Raw genomic sequence first — 22,109 nt, 5'->3', positions numbered from 1 at the left:
AAACGCAATAATTGTGTCATTGTGCATTTTCGGATCCATACGCAATAATTGTGTCACTGTGCATTTCGGACCCATGCGCACCCCGCTTTTTAATTTTAATACACTATTGTTGCTAAAATTTCTGAGAACTTGTATAAAAGTAGTACGACCTGTCGTCGTAACCTGTGCAACGTCACTGTGTCCAGTTAAAACATCAAACATAGATATATGAATGTGGAGTTCCCGTTAAGTTCCTTTTCCTGGCTATAAAGATGACAAAACATTTCTCAACTCTCAAGTAGACAACAGAATGTAATCAAGAAGTTGGACAATAAACATTTTTCTCAGTACGTCTTTATTATTGAAAATTATCAACTTCAACTACTACTTATAAAATATCTGAAATAACCTAGTGCGCTTAACTAGGACCGAACCACACCGCTAAACTGCCCGTTGTTTTAGCCGTGCGAACTTTATAATGTTACGTTCAATCCCACTGTTTGTTGGTAAAGAGTAGCCCAAGAGTTGTTTGTAGTTGGTTTTGACTGGCTGTGGGGCCTGACATGGCCAAGCGTGTTAAGGCGTGTGACTCGTAATCCGAGGGTCGCGGGTTCGCATCCCCGTCGCACCAAACATGCTCGCCTTTTCAGCCGTGGGGGCGTTATAATGTAACGGTCAATCCCACTATTCGTTGGTAAAAGAGTAGCCCAAGAGTTGGCGGTGGGTGGTGATAACTAGCTGCCTTCCCTCTAGTCTTACACTGCTAAATTAGGGACGGCTAGCACAGATAGCCCTCGAGTAGCTTTGTGCGAAATTCCAAAACAAATGACTGGCTGTCATGCCCCTAGTCTACCACTTCTAAATTAGAAACGGTTAGCCTTCGAGTAATTTTGCACAGAATTTAACAAACAGCAATTAGTTATCTGAGAAACACTTGTTCTGTGGAATATCGATATAACGTGATGAGTTTCTTTGGCACAAGGTGTTTAACTCGTGTCACGGTGAAACAGAGAAAATGATCAGAATATGTGTTTTGGATCTCGTTACAAATAAATTACTCTCAAAAATAAGAGTTTTGTTTTAAAATTCATTTCGATTTTAAAAACTACCTTCAAATAAAAATCTACATTGATATGATTTCACCACGTGGTGTTATTTCTCTTGTGTTTTGAAATTTAGTTTATTTCCCATTCGCATCGCCCTAGTTTTTAATTCCAGCGCTAACTTTATCTAAAACATAGTTTTGATATTAATGATACCTCATACCGATTTTGTTTGTTTATTTGTTCAGTGTGTGTACATTAATCATGGCTTGTTTCTACTGCATAACAAAACCTCTGTTTGTCTTATACACTTGTGAATTATGACAACGTTGTTATGTTTCTTGTCGTTTGTAAAACTTTCTTCAAAGGTTGTTTAAACAATATATTATTGTCGTCTCCCCTACAGTGACAAGACTTCATACTAACGGCACTAAAAATCGGGTTTCGATACCGGTAGTTAGCAAAACCCAGATAGCTAAGCTTTGCGCTTGACAAAAAACCAAACCAACGATACACTAGATCGAACGAAAAATATTATTAGATTAAAATGAATTATAAAGAAGAAGAATTTTGCAGATTAAGTTAAAACCTAAAAAATAACTTTTATGTAAAATTAAACTCAGGTTAAAAATTAAATCGTTACACTAAAAATAGTGTAGTTTACCTGACACGGAATAACAGTTAACCAGATCAGTGAGAAAACATCTTTAGAATTATCAACATTGTAATTTGTATTTAGATTTAAAAACTGCAACATAAGTTTGTTTTGATTGTTTGTTTTTGAATTTCGCACAAAGCTACACGAGGGCTATCTGTGCTAGCCATCCCTAATTTAGCAGTGTAAGACTGGAGGGAAGGCAGCTAGTCATCACCACCCACCGCCAACTCTTGGGCTACTCTTTTACCAACGAAAAGTGGGATTGATCGTAACATTATAACGCCCCCACGGCTGAAAAGGCGAGCATGTTTGGTGCGACGGGGATGCGAACTCGCGACCCTCAGATTACGAGTCGCACGCCTTAACATGCTTGGCCGGACCGCAACGTAAGAGAGAACGTGATTCTAATGAAACTTATGACGTCTGATGGTGAAGAGGAAATGCACCTTTCTCTTAAAACTCTATATTTTAATTTTATATTTTATTAAGAATTCTTGATTGTTATAGTGAGGTTTTAGGATTCTATGTTATGGAACTTTCATGGGTAAGTTTGGATGCAACTTGACAGTAAGTTTGTTTGTTGTTTTCCCGAAGGGATATTTTATAAATGTTGTAGTTGCTTACCACAGAATAGGTAAAAATAACAACATCAGACTCTAACATATAAATATAGTGGTTTCTTTCAAATAGCCACGAGGGAGGCTGCCTTTGTCCACTCGATCACCGCGGCCGCTGTGGCACACGTGGTCACCAGGGCCTGCAGCAGTGGGCAGCTTCAACGTTGTGGCTGCGACAGAACCGTACGAGTGAAGCCTTCTCAGGGCTTCGAGTGGTCTGGTTGTTCTGACAACATCGCCTTTGGCACAGCTTTCTCCAAGTCTTTCGTAGATGCTCGAGACCTGAGACGGGCGAGGAAAAAATCAAAACCACGTGCCTTAATGAATCTACATAACAACGAAGCAGGAAGAAAGGTAATTCTCTATATTATTATTATATACTTGACTACTGTATCACCGGGCGACAATAAAGCGCGTAGTTGTTTATTTTCTAGTTACGATGGGATTATTAACAGCAGCTCCCTCTAACCGCATCACCGACACTCGACCGTGTTGCGTTAGGTCCGTTTCGAAACTTTGGGCTTCAAATTGTCTCAGTTCTGTCGTTAATTAAACACGCGTTACGAAAGTTATAATAAAGCACTGTGTAAGTGTGACCTTGATTTTTTTTCCCCCGAATATTGTTCTAATGCTGAGTTTAATATGGCTGTTTAGTACTGCGTCTACACACAGACACACAGAACACTCTACCTAGTATTCGCTGATATGCTTTGATACATGGTGGATGAGTCGTGTTCAAAACATTCGTACTCTCCACGTACACGCTTGGTAATAATTCACATACAAATGTATCGCATGTAACGTAATGACTATGACACATGGCGCTTGGTAATGACATTTACGTATAAGCATTCAAGCGTGACACCGTGTACATCAAAATGACTTTAATCCAAATTTGATACAATGGATTTTATGTTATAACATCTGTGTTCGTTCTTTGACTGTCTAGTTAATACGCCAACATTCGAGGCTCTATCCATGCACTGGGCACATTTAGTGCGCGAAGTCCGTCGTGTAGACGAACAACAAACTGCTGTTAGTGTTTGTGTGATGTTGTTTAGACTACGACAGGATCCTAATACTGGCGATAAACTTTGATAAATATTGTTATTTAACAACAGCTGGTGTAATATCAAAGATAAGAATTGAGAAAAACATAAGTTTCGACTGAAGTTTTGTGAACACGTTTCTAAGCGACCTAATGTGGTCGGACATTGAGCGACTAAGATGTTATGTCTGTTGGTGAGTACAAACCAACACGTTAAGGCTGTTCGGGTATCGAAACTTGAGTTTTAGTGTTGCAAGTCCTCAGACTTATCGCTGAACCATCGACGGGGGGGAAGCGACGATTTCGTGTGTCTCTTGGAGGGAATCGATAATAGAGCCAGTAAAGGCGGGTCCGTTATCGACCTTGTTGTTATAGGTGTGATGTACCAAAATGGTCGGTAATCAGCGACATTTTGGAACCGTAATTGTTTTAAAGACGAAACCAGTTGATATTACCGTGTTCCGGATACAATAATTCTCTACGAGCGATTGATAAAAATGTGTCTACTGTCAGAAGCATGCGAAACGTACGAGTCGCCCTCCCCCCATGTTTTTCATTCTACAACTACTTACATGGCCATCATCAGTAACCACTAACGGTCAGTATCTTTTGCTTGTTCCCTCGGCGGCTATTTACACGTACTTTAAGTTTCCTCTCCCGTTTCTTCTCCGTATCATCGCTCATTGGCCTGGCTGTGCGTGATGTCAGATTCACCCGCCAGGAGGCCAATGATCGTATCTCGTAAATCCTTACAAGACAAAGTGAGAGCGCATACAAAGCATCTCCCATTTCGGCAGGGGGTCTACGTGACTGAAGTACGAATTGAAGGGGCATTTCGTTTGAGACTCCCGGATCTGATAAACCAACTGCCCTTTCTTTCTCCAACCTGTTCGTACATTACTAGTGGGCCACGTGGTTCTTAAGATGGAACGTTTTAATACCGTCAGGTATATCGAGGGATTTGTGGTCGGAATGTTGAAGGATTTTGGTAAAACAAAGATCTAAAAATATGAGGTCATGGCTGGGATTGTTACAAATGAAGGTGTCAGTTTAGTTGAGAGTTAGCTTGCAGTGTACATTTCTTTATAAGCGAGAGCAATTCTTTTGTACTCAATTATCTTACTATCCAGGTACTTGTTAGATGAACAGAAGTGTGGATGGTGTGAGATTATGATATTTTAAAATCAAGAAGCTGTTAATTTTTCTTCCTATTAATTACCACAAAAGTTTCATTACTATTAACGCAACAATGATATCAAGAAAATAAAACAACACTTCATGAGCATCAACAAATTTCCTCCAAAAACCTTGGAAACAGTTATACACACACACCGAGACCAACAACAAACAAACGATAATAAACCCCATTATACATCAAACTACAAAACCATATACTGCTGCACACCGTATGTTTCTGACATCAGCAAAAAAATAACCTACACTTAGTAAAAAAACTTAACAAAACACAACATTCCAGTAAACAGCAAATTTATTCGAAAACCAGGTACAAAACTAGAGTTCGTACAATGTAAAAACTACACTGACAAACGTAACACCAACATAATTTATAAAATACAATGCTGCAATTGACACGACTTCTATATTGGATGAACAAGCAGAAAAATGGAAACTAGATTCAAAGACAAAAAAACAACAACAAAAAGGAAACCTTCATGCGTTTTTGAACACTGCAAATCAAATAAACACAACATAACAATAGAAAACAACCAGATACAAAGTAAGGAAACAAATAAACAAACGCAAAATCAAAGAAGCTCTACTTATACAACAACTAAAACCATTATACAGGAACACCTTTATGCCTATACTAATTAATAACCTAACATCTAACTGCAACGCCCCCTACAATCCCGTACCCGTTTACACTTTCGTCCCTAAGACATGTGTCCGGCAACGGTCAGTTGCAAATTCTCTCTTTGTTAACCTGAATATGACCTAAGAAAGTTAACGTTATTCTCTGCTTTATTAGTAAAAGTGTTAGTATCCATACCAGCCGTCCCGAGATACATTTTAACAATAAAATGTTGCCTGTGTTGAGATGCCACGTTATCAGAAGTGTCTATATATAGTGAACCTAAATAATCACATCCAAATAAAGCTGAATGAATACAAAATCATAAGGAAGGACTGCGTTAAAAACAGCAAATCCCAACCTCTAATTACTTATATCATAACCATAAATTTTTAAGCCATAAATAAAACACGTTAACATGAAACAAAATACGCTGCATATTTTTAAAAAGGATCATAGGGGACAAGTTACAACGTAGGATTATAAAATGTATCCTTGGTTTTCGAGGTGACTGAAGAAGTAGGCCCACATTGCAGTGGGGATGCACCGTCTATCAGTTTGAACCTCCAGCTCGCTAGTGTCACATAATATTTGTCTTGTTATAGCAAAGCCTCTTCGGGCTATTTGCTGAGCCCACCGAGGGGATCGAACCCCTGATTTTAGCGTTGTAAATCCATAGACTTACAGCTGTACTAGCGGGAAGCACTCACATAATAAAATTAGAAATTAGGAGAGCAAGATGTGGGTGCTCAAGCTCACAAAGCCTCACATGCACCCTTCACTGCTGTGGGAAGGTAACCGCTCTCCCAAGTTAAAATAAGAAAAAGATAAAAAACAATAAAATAAAAAATGAAAATAAGGTACTACCATTTGGCTTTAAAATTATGGTTATATATTAATATATGTATAAAGTAACACAGTCTGAGATGTTGTCTATGTTGAGATACTACGTTACCAGAATCTGGATCGACAACTCAGGATAGTCCTTGTACAGATCACGAGGATTCCTTTAATATCACCAGTTGTTTCGTACAATACATCGGACTACATATAAAACAAACAGATTCAGCATTTCTTGATTTAGAAATCAAACTAACTCCATCTTCACGATATCTGATATTATTATAAGAGACCAGTTTTCGAAGGATATAACTAATTACAGTTAACGGTCGGATGAACGAATTCTAGGCTAATACTACGGAAATTGTTGAATAAATATTTGAGTTTCGCAATAACTTTTGGAAACTACAAGAATAACAAATAACAATTTTCTAAGGCCTAAAAGACTGCCTTTGTCCAAGTGAAACGCCACAAATGGTCTTCGAAACCCTTCCGGAAATGACAGGTATGTTTTAATTCATGGGCGAAGACAAAGAGTTTTTCTTTTTTTTGTCTTTATAGACAGACATCAACAAGTCTGACATTAGTTAACCGCGTTAGACACTGCTTTCAAATAGAAGACACCTCCCTGATTGTTATCACTAACCCTGTAGGTGGCGTGTTTCCTTGTCATTCGACTTGTAAAACACTCGCCCTGACATGAGCGGCGGCCCTTGGGGTTAACCTTATGAGAGGGTAATAGAACCACTTAAAAAAGTAAGAAAGAGGTTTTCACCCTCAACAACGACTGATATTTCATTCTTCTCATGTAGAAACTTCCAGCCTCAAGGATCGAATAATATTAATAATGTAAAGTTCTTCTAATGGCACGTGCAGCAATTTTTAGTCCTTGACATTACACTTCTGAGAAGGGTGGTGAAACATTAATATTTTTTAATGTATCTGCTTGTGTTTTTCAGTATAATTACTTATTAAACCTAAAGGTGGAAACTCTTTAACACTGGGTAAAATTCAAAGACTTAACTTCATGGTACTAAGAACATTTAAACCTTTTGTTTATGTGAACGTAAACGTAAGGTTAAAGCTTGTTCGTTCATCATGAATTATAACATTCAACGTTTAGAAATTCCTGTCATATAGTATACGTTATGTATAGTTTAAGCACTCGTGTTGGTGGCTAACCGTTTCTTTGGAGTTTTTTTGGTTTTAATTCTGTTTTATGACGAAATTGTCACGTGACATAATTATTCGTTTAATTCTTGGTACAGGTTTTTAATAACTGGAGTATCTTATGAGTTGGTTTATAATGTTAGTCACAACTATTTTATAACTAACATTTATGCTTCAGTTATTGTTTCTGGTATTGTCCTAAGTAAGTAATTAAAGTAATTGGAGTCGGAAAACTAAAATGTTTAATTTCTTCATAAAGTTTTCACAAAGACAAAATTTGTAACACTCGTTTGTTTGTTTTATTCTGGCTGGTCACATTTATAATTTAAACTCAGCCAAAACTTACCTCTAACCCTAAAACTAGCTTTTAAATATAGAGTAACTAAATTAATTGTCTACACATTATTAACAAAACAATACTGAAAAGGACCCCGAAAGTTTTCGAAGAAGTAGGCTTAAATCTCCCAGGAACAATAATGAAGGACAGAAACCCGTTTGATCTTCTTTCTAATACGATAAAAAAATTCCTATAGTAGTTTAAAGCTTAGAAAGATTCTGAAAATACTGTTGTACAAAGACCTGAAAGTCCGTACCAGTCGGTCTACAACAAAGTCCCTGGTTCTCATTTAGTCCATTGTCAGTTGAGTTGGTAGCACGTGGCAGTCACGTGAGCGAAGCGCGAAGCACATCGTGTCAGGATTGTGTTGATAAAGTACTTCGTATTTTTCGGGCCAAGATATAACTATCATTTTTAGAGAACATAAATGATGTTTCCGAGGTTTATTGGTTAATGAGAAACTCGATTTTAAGGTTAAAAAAACGTTATTAACATGTGAAATAGATGTAAAACAAACATTATAAAATAACAATTCTTAACATTATTTAAAACTTGATAGAATCTTCTCTGTGGGAATGAGGAGTCTAGTTTCTAGTGTATACTATCCATACATTATGATTATTTATCACTGTTTTAACTGTGTTTTCAAATACCTGCACATTTCTTTGTTTGTTTTTCTATTCATTATATCTTACTTTTCGTATTTTTTATACTCTCTTATCTAGATATTTTTATACTCTCGTATCCAGATATTTTTGTCTTTTTTTTATTACATTTCCAACATTCCCTAATCATCTATTTCTTTTCTTTGACTATTTCCGCACCTTAATGTTTTCCATAATTAATTATGTATTTCTGTCGTTATTTCAAATGCTTAACCTCTCCAGTTTTATCTTTAATTTTTATAGGCCCGGAATGGCCAAGTGTGTTGAGGCGTTCGACTCGTAATCCGAGGGTCACGGGTTCGAATCCCCGTCGCACAAAACATGTTCGCCCTTTCAGCCGTGGGGGCGTTATAATATTACGGTTAATCTCACTATTCGTTGGTAAAAGAGGAGCCCAAGAGTTGGCGGTGGGTGGTGATGACTAGCTGCCTTCCCTCTAGTCTTACACTGCAAAATTAGGGACGGCTAGCGCAGATAGCCCTCGAACAGCTTTGCGCGAAATTCAAAAACAAATGCTCTATAACTTTTTATTTTATCACTTTTGTACTTCCAACACCATAATCTCTAGTCTATATTATTTATTGCCTTTTAACAGTTTGACATTTGTTTCTCAACTTGCTTACCTCCAAGCTCTCTTCATAACCTTCCTTTCGTGTTTCTGACTGCCACATATAATTCGGTATATTTTTATTTCGTGAATTTTCTCGGTAACTTCTCTAATTCTCTTCTTTATTCCCTCCCTCCATATATCATCACTTATTTTACCTAATTATCAAATAACTGAATATTCTGCTCAGTATTCAATTATCTTCCCTCTATGTACTTTATTGTGGTGCTTCTCCCGCCATCTATGATGAAAACAATAAACTTAAAAGTATGGAAATACCATCTACATTATTTCAATGTATTACTCGATGGTGGAAAAAAACAACAACAAAAAATGTATTTGGTATTACACGTTCTAGTTACCCACAGCTGCTTTCGTAATTAACCACATTAATCTCTCATATATAACCAATTTACTTTCAAAGTTCAACCACTGTTACATCTCTCACAGAAAGTTGAAGAAAATTTTCTTGGGGCCGCGTGCGTCCATCTCGAGTGAAATAGCACAATGTATTAATTTTAAACTATCCAAAAAGTGTAGTCTAGTTGTTAAGTATAAACCTAGACAATATTCTATGCCTACAGCGGGAATCGAGCCCTGAATTTTAACGGCTGTAGGTCAAGCGAAATCGCTAACCCTAAAAGTTGAGGTGGAATTTGTAGGCTTAACATTCGCCTTTTTGCAGTACTATGTGATGGCAATAAAAAAGCTCATTTTCGTGGTGTTGAAACCACATTCATTTCATGAGTGTAGGCTTACGTATCAGTTGACAAAACATAAATCTGTGTGATGTCATGGATCAGGCCCGTACACAAAATAATTAAACGGTGGTTCTCATTTATGAAATCGAAAGCCAACATAATATGTGAGAAGCACAGTTAGCATGCTAATACTACTGGGATCCAGGAACATGCAACCATATCAATTCAGAAAGTATAGAAAGAATGGAGGATATTTAGATACCACTAAATACCGTGAGAAGCGCCCCTAGTGGCAGAGCAGTATGTCTGCGGACTTACAACGCTAAAATGAGGGTTTCGATACTCGTGGTGGGCAGAGCATATTCTCTAGCTTTACGCTTAAAAACTAGACTACACTTTTGGGATAGTTTTATATTATACTTAATTACAAACAAACCGTAAGATGCTGCATTATTAGTATATAACTGTTTTTCTACAGAACAAAGATAGGGAGGGGTTCATACGTGTCCTTTCCCCTCATACATGTATGTTGTGTTAAATTAATTTTTCTACACACCGAGTATTTTAGTTAAAAGTAATTCGAGTTTTTTTCGGGTCTTTCTTTTATTATAGATAACTTAACAGGTCTAATAATGACTTGCTACACGATAGAAGCACTTTCTAGTAAAAGTGTTCGATAGGGGACAGTGCCGTACTAATAATTCATGGCGACCCCGTGCGATTATCGCTCGCACTATCCACGGCACAAACCTGGATAGATGGAGATTACAGTCTCCATAAACTTTATTAATAATCTGTTCGTATGGACATTATAAGTAATTTTTAATAGCACAGGCCTGCGAGCTTAAACTCCGTACAAGTTGTTTTGGTTTTTAGTAAGGGATTTGCCATAATTCAGCTAGGCATCTTTCGACAATAGTATTTTTTATCTTTCTATTTTTTTACAAATCGGAAAGAAAAAAAATACCTCGCATCAAATTTAAAACACATTTATCACGTATCTAACAACTCTTCTTGTTGCCATCGCGACGAATGGATAATATTGAAAAGAAAAAACAATGCCAAAGTGTACACGTCATCCGGCCAGTTGACCGTTTATATACTAGTGGTAAGTTCGCTCACTCTCTCTTGTATGGGTATTAGGATAGTGATGTTAATTTACCCAGGAGGGTCAAGTTTCGTTGACCTTTTCCTCCGTCCTTCAAATTTTGGTTCTATGACTGTTAGGTGTATTTATATATGGTATATGAGGGCGAGAGTAGCCCACACTTACTCAGGTCCCTTTCAGGACAATGTCCATGCACGATTTACACATACACTTGGTGGAAATAAAACATTTCTCTTATAGTTCCATAAATTATTTGCACTTTAATCAGTTAAGTATTAATTATAAAACGTTTACATAAAAAAAACAAAAACCTTTCAATGTTTAGTAATTGATCGCTAGTCTAATGCGGAGTCTAGTTTATAGGTGGCCTTTTATTTATTTAGAAAATATATGTTCACTGGAGAAAGGTGCTTAAGATCTATCCTCATCATGTAGACAATACCTGTCAAAGTCGCTTACTCGTTCAAGTTTCCTCCAATTTTTATCAAAATAATTTATTGTACCATGTAGGAGTCTATCTGTTATTGTTTCCTTGTGTGCGTATTTATGCATGAATTCAGATAATGTTGTTCTGGGTACTTTATAAGCTGATGCGAGTAGTGTATTTTGTATTGTTTGTAGTTGTTTTTTTCCTTACATTTATCCATGCAGTGGCTGCATAGTCAATAAGGGGTCTAATGTATGTTTTATATATTTTTATGATGTTTTCTGCCGTGGGTCTATTGTTTTTGCCAGTTAGACTCCGAACACTTTTGTTCTAATATTATTTATGTGGTTTACCCACGTAAGTTTTGAGTCAAACTTAAGTCCTAAAAATTTTGCAGATGTAGCAGTCTGGAGTCGCTCTCCATTCATATAGATCTGAGGTTGTGCTTTTTAATGTAAACTTTTTGAATACTGCCGTTTATTTTGATTCTATATTTTTGACAATATTCATTTATTCTATTTAATTGTGGTTGTATGTTTGTGGCTGCTATTGCTGGTACTGGTGCACTTTTCCTGATTACTACATCGTTTGCGAACTGTGGTGATTATTTATTATTTGGATTTTTTAGAGGCATATTATGCACGTACATGATGAATACGATAGGACTAACCATCCCTCCTTGAGGGACACCAGCTTCTGGAGAAAATGTTTCTAGTGGGCTCTGTTTATTATTATTTTTTTCAATTTCGCGCAAAGCTAGACTAGGCCTATCTGCGGTAACCGTCCCTAATTTAACAGTGTAATATCAGAGGGAAAGCAGCTAGTAATCACCATCCACTGCCAATTCTTGGGCTACTCTTTCACCAACGAATAGTGGGATTGACCCTCACATATAACGCCCCCACTGCTGAAAGGGCGAGCATGTTTCGTGCGACCGGAATTCAAGCCCGCGACCCTCAGATTACGAGTCGAACGCCTTAACCCACGTGGCCTAGAACGAGTGATAGAGTCGCGTTGTAATTGGTCGAGAAAATTCTAGAGCCAGTGATTGTCAACATTTTTAGCGTGACAAAATGAGACCCGATTTCAAAGAAAATGATTTGTGAAGTACATACGACATTTTGTGGAAAATCTAAGTGATGAAGCAATTACCGTAAAACATGTAAATATTTCATGACAATAAAAATATCGCAGGCCTGTGTAGTCGGTCATGAAATTCGGACTTGTCCTTTCAATGATGGGGGTTTAAAATGTTCAGGTCAAACCCACTTTTCGTTGGTAAAGGGTAGCCCAATAATTGGTAGTGTTTTATTGAAGGAATTTTATTTTTCACCACTAGGTTTTAGAGTACAACGTGAAGTTGGAGTGTAAGTGTCACGGAGTTTCTGGGTCTTGCGAGCTCCGCACGTGCTGGCGAGCCATGCCGGCCTTTCGTGAGGTGAGCATCATCTTGAAGGAGAAATTCGACGGAGCAACTGAAGTGAAGCCTGTCGTGTCAGGGAAGTACACAAAACTCGAACCGGTCAACATACGGTTCAAGCACCACACGGACACCGATCTCGTCTATCTGCGCCCTTCGCCCAACTTCTGCGAGCACGACGAAAAGACGGGATCTCTTGGCACACACGGTAGACAGTGTAACAAGACGTCGCGAGCCATAGACGGCTGCGAGTTGTTGTGCTGCAGTCGAGGATATATCAGTCAAAACAGGTCCGAGAGAGAACGTTGCAGGTGCAAATTTCATTGGTGTTGTTACGTAGAATGTCAATCGTGTGTGCGTACTGTAGAAATAAACACTTGTAAATGATATCACAGACTGAAAATATGTACCAGTCAACATTGTATCACATTCTAACCCACCGGAAAAAACAAACTGTATCCAAGTAGAATCGAAAGGCAAGTTCGATTTCTCTAGAACAAGTTCTTTGTTTGATGCTAGCCCAGTATTAGTAGACACGTGCAAGAACGTCCTACTAATAAAACAGTTCGTTACAATTCACGGTAGATTACAGTCGATTTAACAAGATTCTCGTCTCATTCGAATCGATGTTAATTTACTAATTAGTTCTAGCTTGACACAGCTATGTTTGTGTAACCTGAAAATGATAAAGTCCGTTGTATTCAAGCCACGAGTGTTTATTATAAATGTATAATTCGGTACAGAGTGCATGTATTATTTGAGGGTTAACTTTCTCTTTGCCGAATTATCGTAAAAAATCTGAACTGACAAACGGGGCATTTTCTCCCCTCATCTAGAAATGTTTTTAATAATTAGATGTGTGTTAATATATTATGAGGAATATTAGTTGATACGAGTTACACGTGTACTGTTTTGTGGAAGTATTTAACACTTTGGGCAAGAGAGAAAACAACAAGCAGACGTAGTTTTACACGTACGAGTCACAACGTTAAGCCTGATAAAACTGAAAACAACATACTACAAAGCAAACGAGAGATGAATTTTAAAAGGTCAAAAACCTAAAATATAAAGAGACACGAAAAACAAAACCTAATTCTGATATACAATACATAACACACCGGTTTCTCTTTGGCCTGGGGTTTTATTGAAGATTGTTTAAAGACACTTGTAATAAACTATTACAACTTTAAAATATTTTTCTGTATTTTGACGCTGGTCATACTGTCTTCTCGCCTTTTTTTTTAAATTTAGGTTTATTTTTCACGCCTTGCTTTAAATTTAACTTTCTTCGTAATAAACCTTCCAAAATTTCAAGCCATTTCTCTAACGTTGAATGCTTGTTGAAAGTTTAACATTAATATTAATGAGTTTTTAAGAACTAGTGCATGTTATTAAAATTTCTTTTACAAAGTGACTAGTTGCCTGGGAGACTAAGGTAACAACTGACCCACTTTTCAGTACTTTATAACAAGTAAGGTTATTTTATAGCAAAACCACATTCGGCTATCTGCTTTGTCCATTGCTGGGCCATCGAACCTCGGATTTTAGCGTTGAAAGTCCATGGACTTACTGCTGCACCACTGGGTGGGGTTTAATATGTTAAATATTATTGGTAATGATTAGGAATTTTAATAGAAATACCCAGCTTAACTAATTATAATACGTTCTAGTATCCTCCATCGTTTAGAATTTGTTAAAGTTTGTTTTTAACATTCAGCTTTCAAAAACAAGTTTAAATCATGTGTGGTGAGAAATGATAGTCCTTCCCTGATATGTGATAGTTCAAAGGTCACGGTTTACGTCGAATATTCATCTGGAGAAGCTATTTTAACAGATTAACATCTGAAGAGACTGGGTTAACTGTATCTGAATATAATTTTCTCCTGCAAGGTGTATTCATACAAACTGATCCACTGATTGTACTCCGCAACACGTAATTGATACACGTCTCACTTTGTTGGTTATTAGTAATGGGGCTGCATCAGAAAAGATCTGGCCAAACAACGGTCAACATTAAGATCAGTAGCTCATTTAGGTGTGCAAAGAAAATGTGTGTTTTACTTCATTTGAGCAACACCAAGTCAATGTTACATCTACTCAAAACAAAGGTAATATTTGTGTAAGTTTACACATGTTCCCACTTAATGAAAGGTGAATAATCAATCCAGATGAGAGAGCTGAAAGAAATATTCCCAGTATCTGATTAAATTACAGCACAATACAGGATCTATTACCCTTACTACTTGGGTAAAGTTATACACACCTGTATTGTCAACTGACATAGTATAGAATTAAGAATACAACCACCAGGAGCCACATCAACAGAAAAATCTTTAATGCAAAACACTCATCGTGCATTCAGAGGATATCTACAAAGAGGAAATGAATGCCCTAAATGACACATCTAGAAATTTACTAATATTTAAATAGAAATTAATATCACTTGTTCTGTTTCAGAATTTCACTTTGTTTTAAATGTTAAGCAAGAATTCCCCCAACACAACCTGTTTTGGTTGTTAGTACATTGTAATCTTTGTGTGTTGTGCCCATTATCAGTACCAAAATGTGATTCTTCAGTGTTATAAACCATTTCTCACTACTGAGCCACGGAATGGTAAGACGATAATTTAAGTGAGGACTCAAGCTGTAGTTGTATCTTCATTACGACAGACTAGTGTATATTAACTATTTTATCTGAGGCACGGTTTTTACATTGAACAGTAGCAGTGTTCCTTCTGTGTGTTAACCTATTTAACTATGTTAATTTTTCAATTACGTACAACTGAAAATAAAAATTCGAGATGATACAACGTTATTTGTATTGTTATTTTGTTTCACAATCCAAACCTCACCACTAAATATACAACTATTAATACATAAAAAATATTTAGAACCAATTACATAACTAACCTGGAATAGAAATGACAAGTTTATTTTGAGGTAATGTTTTTCAAAAGTGATTTAAATATCATCAAAAGAACAGTCCTACAACTTTCTCTGGTGATCTGTGGAAGTTATCACTAGGGTTGAAGGAAATCTAATCACAATATAGATCAGTCCACAACAATGATGAAACCTGGCCGTTTCCTCCGATGCTGCCTTTGCCTCGGTCATGGATAACATTAAGAGTGACCTCCTTCACCCAAAAAAAAAGTCTAAAAATTATTTAAAAGAGAAATAAAATTAATAAAAAAAAACTAAATCCAATAACCTTCCACAAAAGGGGATGAAGAGGAACCACAACGTTCCTGAACACCCCAGTTGGAGAGAGAATTCTTACGATTTCTCTCTCTCTAAACTAAACCCCTGCCACGTTAGTTTGCGATGAACTCTCCTGATTGGTGTAGACATGCTTTACACATACACAGTTTCAAAACCCAAGGTTGATGTTTAACATCTTTCGGGTGAGGTTGGTGAAAACAACATGGATCAACTACTTATTCTCTAAAATCTTCTAAACAAATCAATCTTTTGGCACCATTTATAGAATGGCCTGTAACAAAGCATAAATACTAACCTATATTCTATTCAGGGTGACCTCCTTTTGAGAGCCTAAAAGACATTGAGTTACATAGTTGTGTTTATGTGTCAGTTAGAGCAAAATGACAATATTATATGTATATAAACTATAGTTGATATTTGAATGCAGTTCCAACAAGATAAATGTAGAATTTTTAAAACATGTGGACAGGAGACCATACACTACCAATGTAATCATAATTGGTACACACCAACCCCTCAAAATTCTGATGGATAGCGAAGATACTGTTTACGAAATCCCCTCTAAATGCAAGCATCTGTCAAACGGAATAACACAAACTGATTTCAGGAGCATAAGAGGTGCGGGATTTTAGCATCTTAATTTATCTGCCATAAAAGAAGAGTGGATGTACCTAAACCTACATTAACACACAGTTAACTTAATATTATGGTCAGTAAAACTTGGACATTCCTCTGATGAAAGTCCAGAAGAGACCCCTGACTTTCTCACAAGGAAATCCAATACCACCACAAACTGTACTTTGTAGAAGGTTAACAGAATCTAAATAAATTACTATCTTCTAAACACCAATAACTAGACACAGGTAAGTGATCACAATGGCAGCTAATCAACTGTAAAAATTAGACAACTGTTCCCAGTAACAGTTTACTGGAACTCACATTACATAACACCCTGATATGGTTAAGGAAGTTTCACCTCATTTCTCTGTATTATATCATCTGAAGTTTACTAGAACTCACATTACATAACACCCTGATATGGTTAAGGAAGTTTCACCTCATTTCTCTGTATTATATCATCTGAAGTTTACTAGAACTCACATTACATAACACCCTGATATGGTTAAGGAAGTTTCACCTCATTTCTCTATTATATCATCTGAAGTTTACTAGAACTACATTACATAACACCGATATGGTTAAGGAAGTTTCACCTCATTTCTCTATTATATCATCTGAAGTTTACTAGAACTACATTACATAACCCTGATATGGTTAAGGAAGTTTCACCTCATTTCTCTGTATTATATCATCTGAAGTTTACTGGAACTCACATTACATAACACACTGATATGGTTAAGGAAGTTTCACCTCATTTCTCTGTATTATATCATCTGAAGTTAACTGGAACTCACATTACATGGCATCTTGATATGGTTAAATTTTTAGCTTTAATCTTTTAATGCTAACAAATCCTTGAAAATCAACTTCTTATAGTAGGATAAAGATGGTAAACAAAGCACTGCAAAAAAAAACCATGAAACAAATGTTAGGGAATATCTAATATCTCTAGAAAGTAGTGTTGTATACATTAGGGCACATACTACTATTACGTGGCTTCACTTATTCTATCAAATTAACAAAAATTGTTTACTGATAGGAATACGAAAAATGCTATAAAGTCAATAAAACACTGGAAGCCAGCAACTGACATGTACTATTTATTAATGTGGTTTATCATTACAGGCTTAGGTCTTCTTGTAGAAAAAGCAGTGTACCCCATAACCGTGGTTATATCTATCTGCCAGAACAGAGTTCTTTACTTACAATAATAAAGTAAGTTTTATAAAAACAAAATATTTTGCTAAAGTAAGCTTCCAGTTTGTAATAGCTAATACTTTATGTTTATAACATGGAATTTAACTATGATATATATACCACCCTACGCTTGGCAGCAGGCTTTTTACCATGCTTAGCAGCTCATTGGCAATCTAGGCAAGGTTCAAATACTTCCTTGAAATGATAGATTAAAAAACGTAGGTAGGAAACATAGAATTAGACCAAATTCACTTGTTATTTTTATTTAAACAATTTTCACAATACCTGAAAATTCTATATCTCAATTTTTAGTTAACCACTGCGATGTTTTCATGGTACACTTCTTTACATGAGAGGAATGTCTTAAAGAACTGATGACAAAAATAATTACTCAGTTTTAGATTTAGAAGTTTCACGAAAATGTAGGAAAACAAAACTGAAAATAAACACTCCACCCATCATAGAAAAGGCACCCAGATAATATGGATATGCCGAAGGAATGAACCTTTCATACTCCGTGTGCTTCAGTGGTCGTACAGATACCTGAAAAGTGAAAATGATCTGGTTATACCACAAAGAATGCTGCTATTTGTTGACATGTAAACTGTGAGTTTAGTTGCAGGATCAATGAGAAAACTTCACCTAAAGTTGACTTTAAGTTTTCTGTTTTGTGCCTCAGAAGTGCATAGACTATCTTCTGTTTCAATAAAACAAAAGTGATAATTCTATATGACAGAAACAATTCTGTGATGACAAGAAAACCCACTTGTAGAGAAAAATATACATGTAAAAATGGCTGGTATGGGTTGAAAAAATATTTTGGGTAGGATCGTCAGGTTCACGATGACTGAAGAAGGTCGAAACGTTGTTCGCTCCTCTACATTAAAAAAGTTCTCAACCCATACCAGCCGTTATTACATATATATAGAAGTAATTCTTTAGTGTCAAGTATATTGAAGTGTTTACAACTGTTCTTTAGTTTCAAGTGTGTTGAAGTGTTTACAACTGTTCTTTAGTTTCAAGTGTGTCGAAGTGTTTACAACTGTTCTTTAGTTTCAAGTGCGTCAAAGTGTTTACAACTGTTCTTTAGTTTCAAGTGCCTCAAAGTGTTTACAACTGTTCTTTAGTTTCAAGTGCGTCAAAGTGTTTACAACTGTTCTTTAGTTTCAAGTGCGTCAAAGTGTTTACAACTGTTCTTTAGTTTCAAGTGTGTCGAAGTGTTTACAACTGTTCTTTAGTTTCAAGTGTGTCGAAGTGTTTACAACTGTTCTTTAGTTTCAAGTGTGTCGAAGTGTTTACAACTGTTCTTTAGTTTCAAGTGTGTTGAAGTGTTTGCAACAGTTCTTTAGTTTCAAGTGTGTTGAAGTGTTTACAACTGTTCTTTAGTTTCAAGTGTGTTGAAGTGTTTACAACTGTTCTTTAGTTTCAAGTGTGTTGAAGTGTTTACAACTGTTCTTTAGTTTCAAGTACGTCAAAGAGTTTGCAACAGTTCTTTAGTTTCAAGTGTGTTGAAGTGTTTACAACTGTTCTTTAGTTTCAAGTATGTCAAAGAGTTTGCAACAGTTCTTTAGTTTCAAGTGTGTTGAGTGTTTACACCTGTTCTTGAAATAATGTACTGAACAAATTACACAAGTCAACCAAGATACCTTTAGTATTAACACATTATAAACTGAAGATACAATCTTCAATCAGCCAATAAGAGAAATCTTTGGCACTGCTCATGCATCAGCATATATTAATAGCCAGTGTTTATAGTGGTGTCAAACAGCGTACCAGGTGGTATGTAGAATTGGAAACACACTGAAGTTAAATGTAGTTTCATGAAAAGCAAAATTGGTATGGGTGGTGTGTCTTATAACAATATATCAACTTTGTTTTGCATCTAGTATGTATACCACCCACTGTGGGTGGTGTGTCTTATAACAATATATCAACTTTGTTTTGCATCTAGTATGTATACCACCCACTGTGGATGGTGTGTCTTATAACAGTATATCAACTTTGTTTTGCATCTAGTATGTATACCACCCACTGTGGGTAGTGTGTCTTATAACAATATATCAACTTTGTTTTGCATCTAGTATGTATACCACCCACTGTGGGTAGTGTGTCTTATAACAGTATATCAACTTTGTTTTGCTTCTAGTATGTATACCACCCACTGTGGGTAGTGTGTCTTATAACAGTATATCAACTTTGTTTTGCTTCTAGTATGTATACCACCCACTGTGGGTAGTGTGTCTTATAACAGTATATCAACTTTATTTTCCATCTAGTATGTATACCACCCACTTAAGCCACTGCTTGAAGTACATTTTAAAATAAATTATTTTATACAGGTTACACAAATGTGACAACGTTAAAAATAGTGACGAATATTTGGCTTTGCACATCAAATGGATGAAATAAATGACACTAACTTATGTCACATGAATTTGTGTACAGACTTAGTTTAAAACTAAGTTTAAGTTTCATATCATGTTACAAAGTACAGTAACATAAGTTTAAAATTCAGAAAAATTTAAACCTGATCAAAACTAAGTAAGATCCACTCTTGACTCGAAGGGAAATGGGTAAAAAATAACTCTTAAAGATAATATTGGAAACAGATACATGTAACATAAAGTATTTAATGTCTGTTCAGAAATAAAATTGTTGGTTTCTAAAACTAATGTTTCCTAGTTATTTTTAACCAGTTTTTCTTCATCACATTTCACACAAAACTGACCCTATCCATATTATTTTACATACATACCAAATACAACTACTAACCTGTGTGGTACTATACAAGTGGGTGTACCCCATTCTATTGTAATCCACTTTAAACTGATAAACACCGTAAACATCGGGTACCTTGAACACTGCCTCGTACTCGGTACCTTCTACAAGAGAGGTTTAAAACACACAATGAGAATTTATTTTATTAGACATGTTACAAAGGTGACATCTGTGTATCAAATTAGTATTAACCTAAACTCATCTAATATCACTAACAGCTACCAAACCTAATCTAATTTCATCTAACATCACTAACAGCTATTAAATCTTTCTTAATATAATTTTTTCTAATATCTCAAAGCCTGTAATAATCTAATTTCTATGATATACTATACAGCTAACAAGTTAACTTGTTGGAGTCATCTCTGGCAAGTACTGAAACGTTTTACTGTAAAATCACCGTGTTTCAGTATAAACAACAGTAATAATAACAAATCTGAAACGTAATTTTTACATTTTTGTACACACAACACGTAAATCTTTAGTAGAGAACTAAACATTTATATCAAGAAAATATGAAATATTTCTGTCACAATAAACAGTTCACATTTCTCAGTGATGTCGAGAAACCCACTTGGTGAGAAATTTATATGCAAAAACGACTCGTTTGGGTTGAGAAAATATTTTACATAGAAGAGCGAAGAAGGTCGAAACGTTGTTCGCTCTTCTATGTAAAATATTTTCTCAACCCAAACGAGCCGTTTTTGCATATAAAGTTCACATTTCTACATTAAAACACCCACATCTTGTCAACATTTTATCAGTAATTATTATCCATGTTAAAAACCACAGGAAGCACATCACACACAGGGTTAAAAGTGAGAAGACTGCTTCATACAACATTCGTCTGACCTCTCCGAGATACGTCACAAGGTTCAGCTATTCTTAAACTCACCTTTTTTCTTCAGAGGTATTCTGACAAATGGATCTATACGAACAAATTCTAACTGGATATCTTCAGCTTTGAACGGCAACCATTTTCCATCCTTGAAAATCTCCACATTAATAGAGAACACCTATTAAAAGATAAAACCTTAACTCTGTGATAAGATGAACAAAAAGAACCACACCTAATAAAAATACCTACTTATGTGCTGCCATCTGACAGACAGGTAAGAAACCAACCTTTGCTGATTAATACATATAGAAATGCTTTGATCCTATACTTGCTTTCTGTTTTGTTTTGTGTGTGCGTTATTGTAAAGCACAATTGACTATCTGTGCTGTGCCCACTGTTGGTATCAAAACCTGGCTTTTAACATTATGAAACTTCACATTTACTACTGTACCACTGAAGGCTAGTAACAGTAACTAAAACCCTGAATACATTTTTGTTGGTTCTTGCAGATAACATACCATTTATGACCTACCAAAAACATATTTCACAAGAATATTTTTTGTCCAATAAAGACCTACAAAGTATGGCGTTCAAAGTAATAATTTTTTGAGCATCATTGTTTTCATAATGCATGCAATAAAAAGAAATAAATGTTTTATATATATACAATTCTAATATTTTCCTGCTTTCATGGTCGGCTGCGATCTAACAGTATCTGTAATGTACATGCGATATCTTTTAGCTGAGAAATATTTATGACTGTTACCTGGATATTAATAATTAAACTTTATCTCTGAAGTATTGAAGTAAGTAATTCTTTAACATCTGTCAAACTGCAGCTGATATAAAAAGCAGTAAAATATTATGTTGGCAACTTAAGAAATCAATAATGTTAAATGCCTTTAGGCACATGAACAACTGGTCTTGTTTTGTGTGTAAAAATAACTTTACTTAAAAAAATCTACTTTTCTTAGCTTACAGTCTCACATAAGGTCAGCGCAAGCCTTCTGAAATAACAAA

The 22,109-nt window shown here is 35.8% G+C and overlaps 2 protein-coding genes across 3 annotated transcripts in view; one reads left to right on the top strand and one right to left on the bottom strand.

Annotated features, from left to right (window-relative positions):
• The window catches only part of LOC143254072 (protein Wnt-4-like), a 79,464-nt gene extending 66,326 nt beyond the window's left edge, over positions 1-13,138 (top strand). Inside the window, exons 3-4 of the mRNA XM_076508821.1 lie at positions 2,371-2,651; positions 12,353-13,138. Of these exons, the coding sequence (XP_076364936.1) occupies positions 2,371-2,651; positions 12,353-12,820 (749 nt within the window). The 3' untranslated portion in view covers positions 12,821-13,138. The remainder of the gene's footprint in view (positions 1-2,370; positions 2,652-12,352) is intronic.
• A 4,582-nt stretch (positions 13,139-17,720) lies between these two features.
• The window catches only part of Ost48 (dolichyl-diphosphooligosaccharide--protein glycosyltransferase non-catalytic subunit Ost48), a 40,585-nt gene continuing 36,196 nt past the window's right edge, over positions 17,721-22,109 (bottom strand). For both annotated transcript variants that reach the window (XM_076508819.1, XM_076508820.1), the window contains exons 10-12: positions 21,147-21,267; positions 20,246-20,355; positions 17,721-18,016 (exon numbers count right to left, since the gene is read on the bottom strand). In XM_076508819.1, coding sequence (XP_076364934.1) covers positions 17,861-18,016; positions 20,246-20,355; positions 21,147-21,267 — 387 coding nt within the window. In that variant the 3' untranslated portion in view covers positions 17,721-17,860. The remainder of the gene's footprint in view (positions 18,017-20,245; positions 20,356-21,146; positions 21,268-22,109) is intronic.

This window comes from Tachypleus tridentatus, chromosome 6 (genome assembly GCF_004210375.1).
Source record: "Tachypleus tridentatus isolate NWPU-2018 chromosome 6, ASM421037v1, whole genome shotgun sequence".
Taxonomy (NCBI): Eukaryota; Metazoa; Arthropoda; class Merostomata; order Xiphosura; family Limulidae; genus Tachypleus; species Tachypleus tridentatus.
Note: the sequence above shows the minus strand (reverse complement) of the source record. Positions and strands in the feature narration are given on the sequence as shown.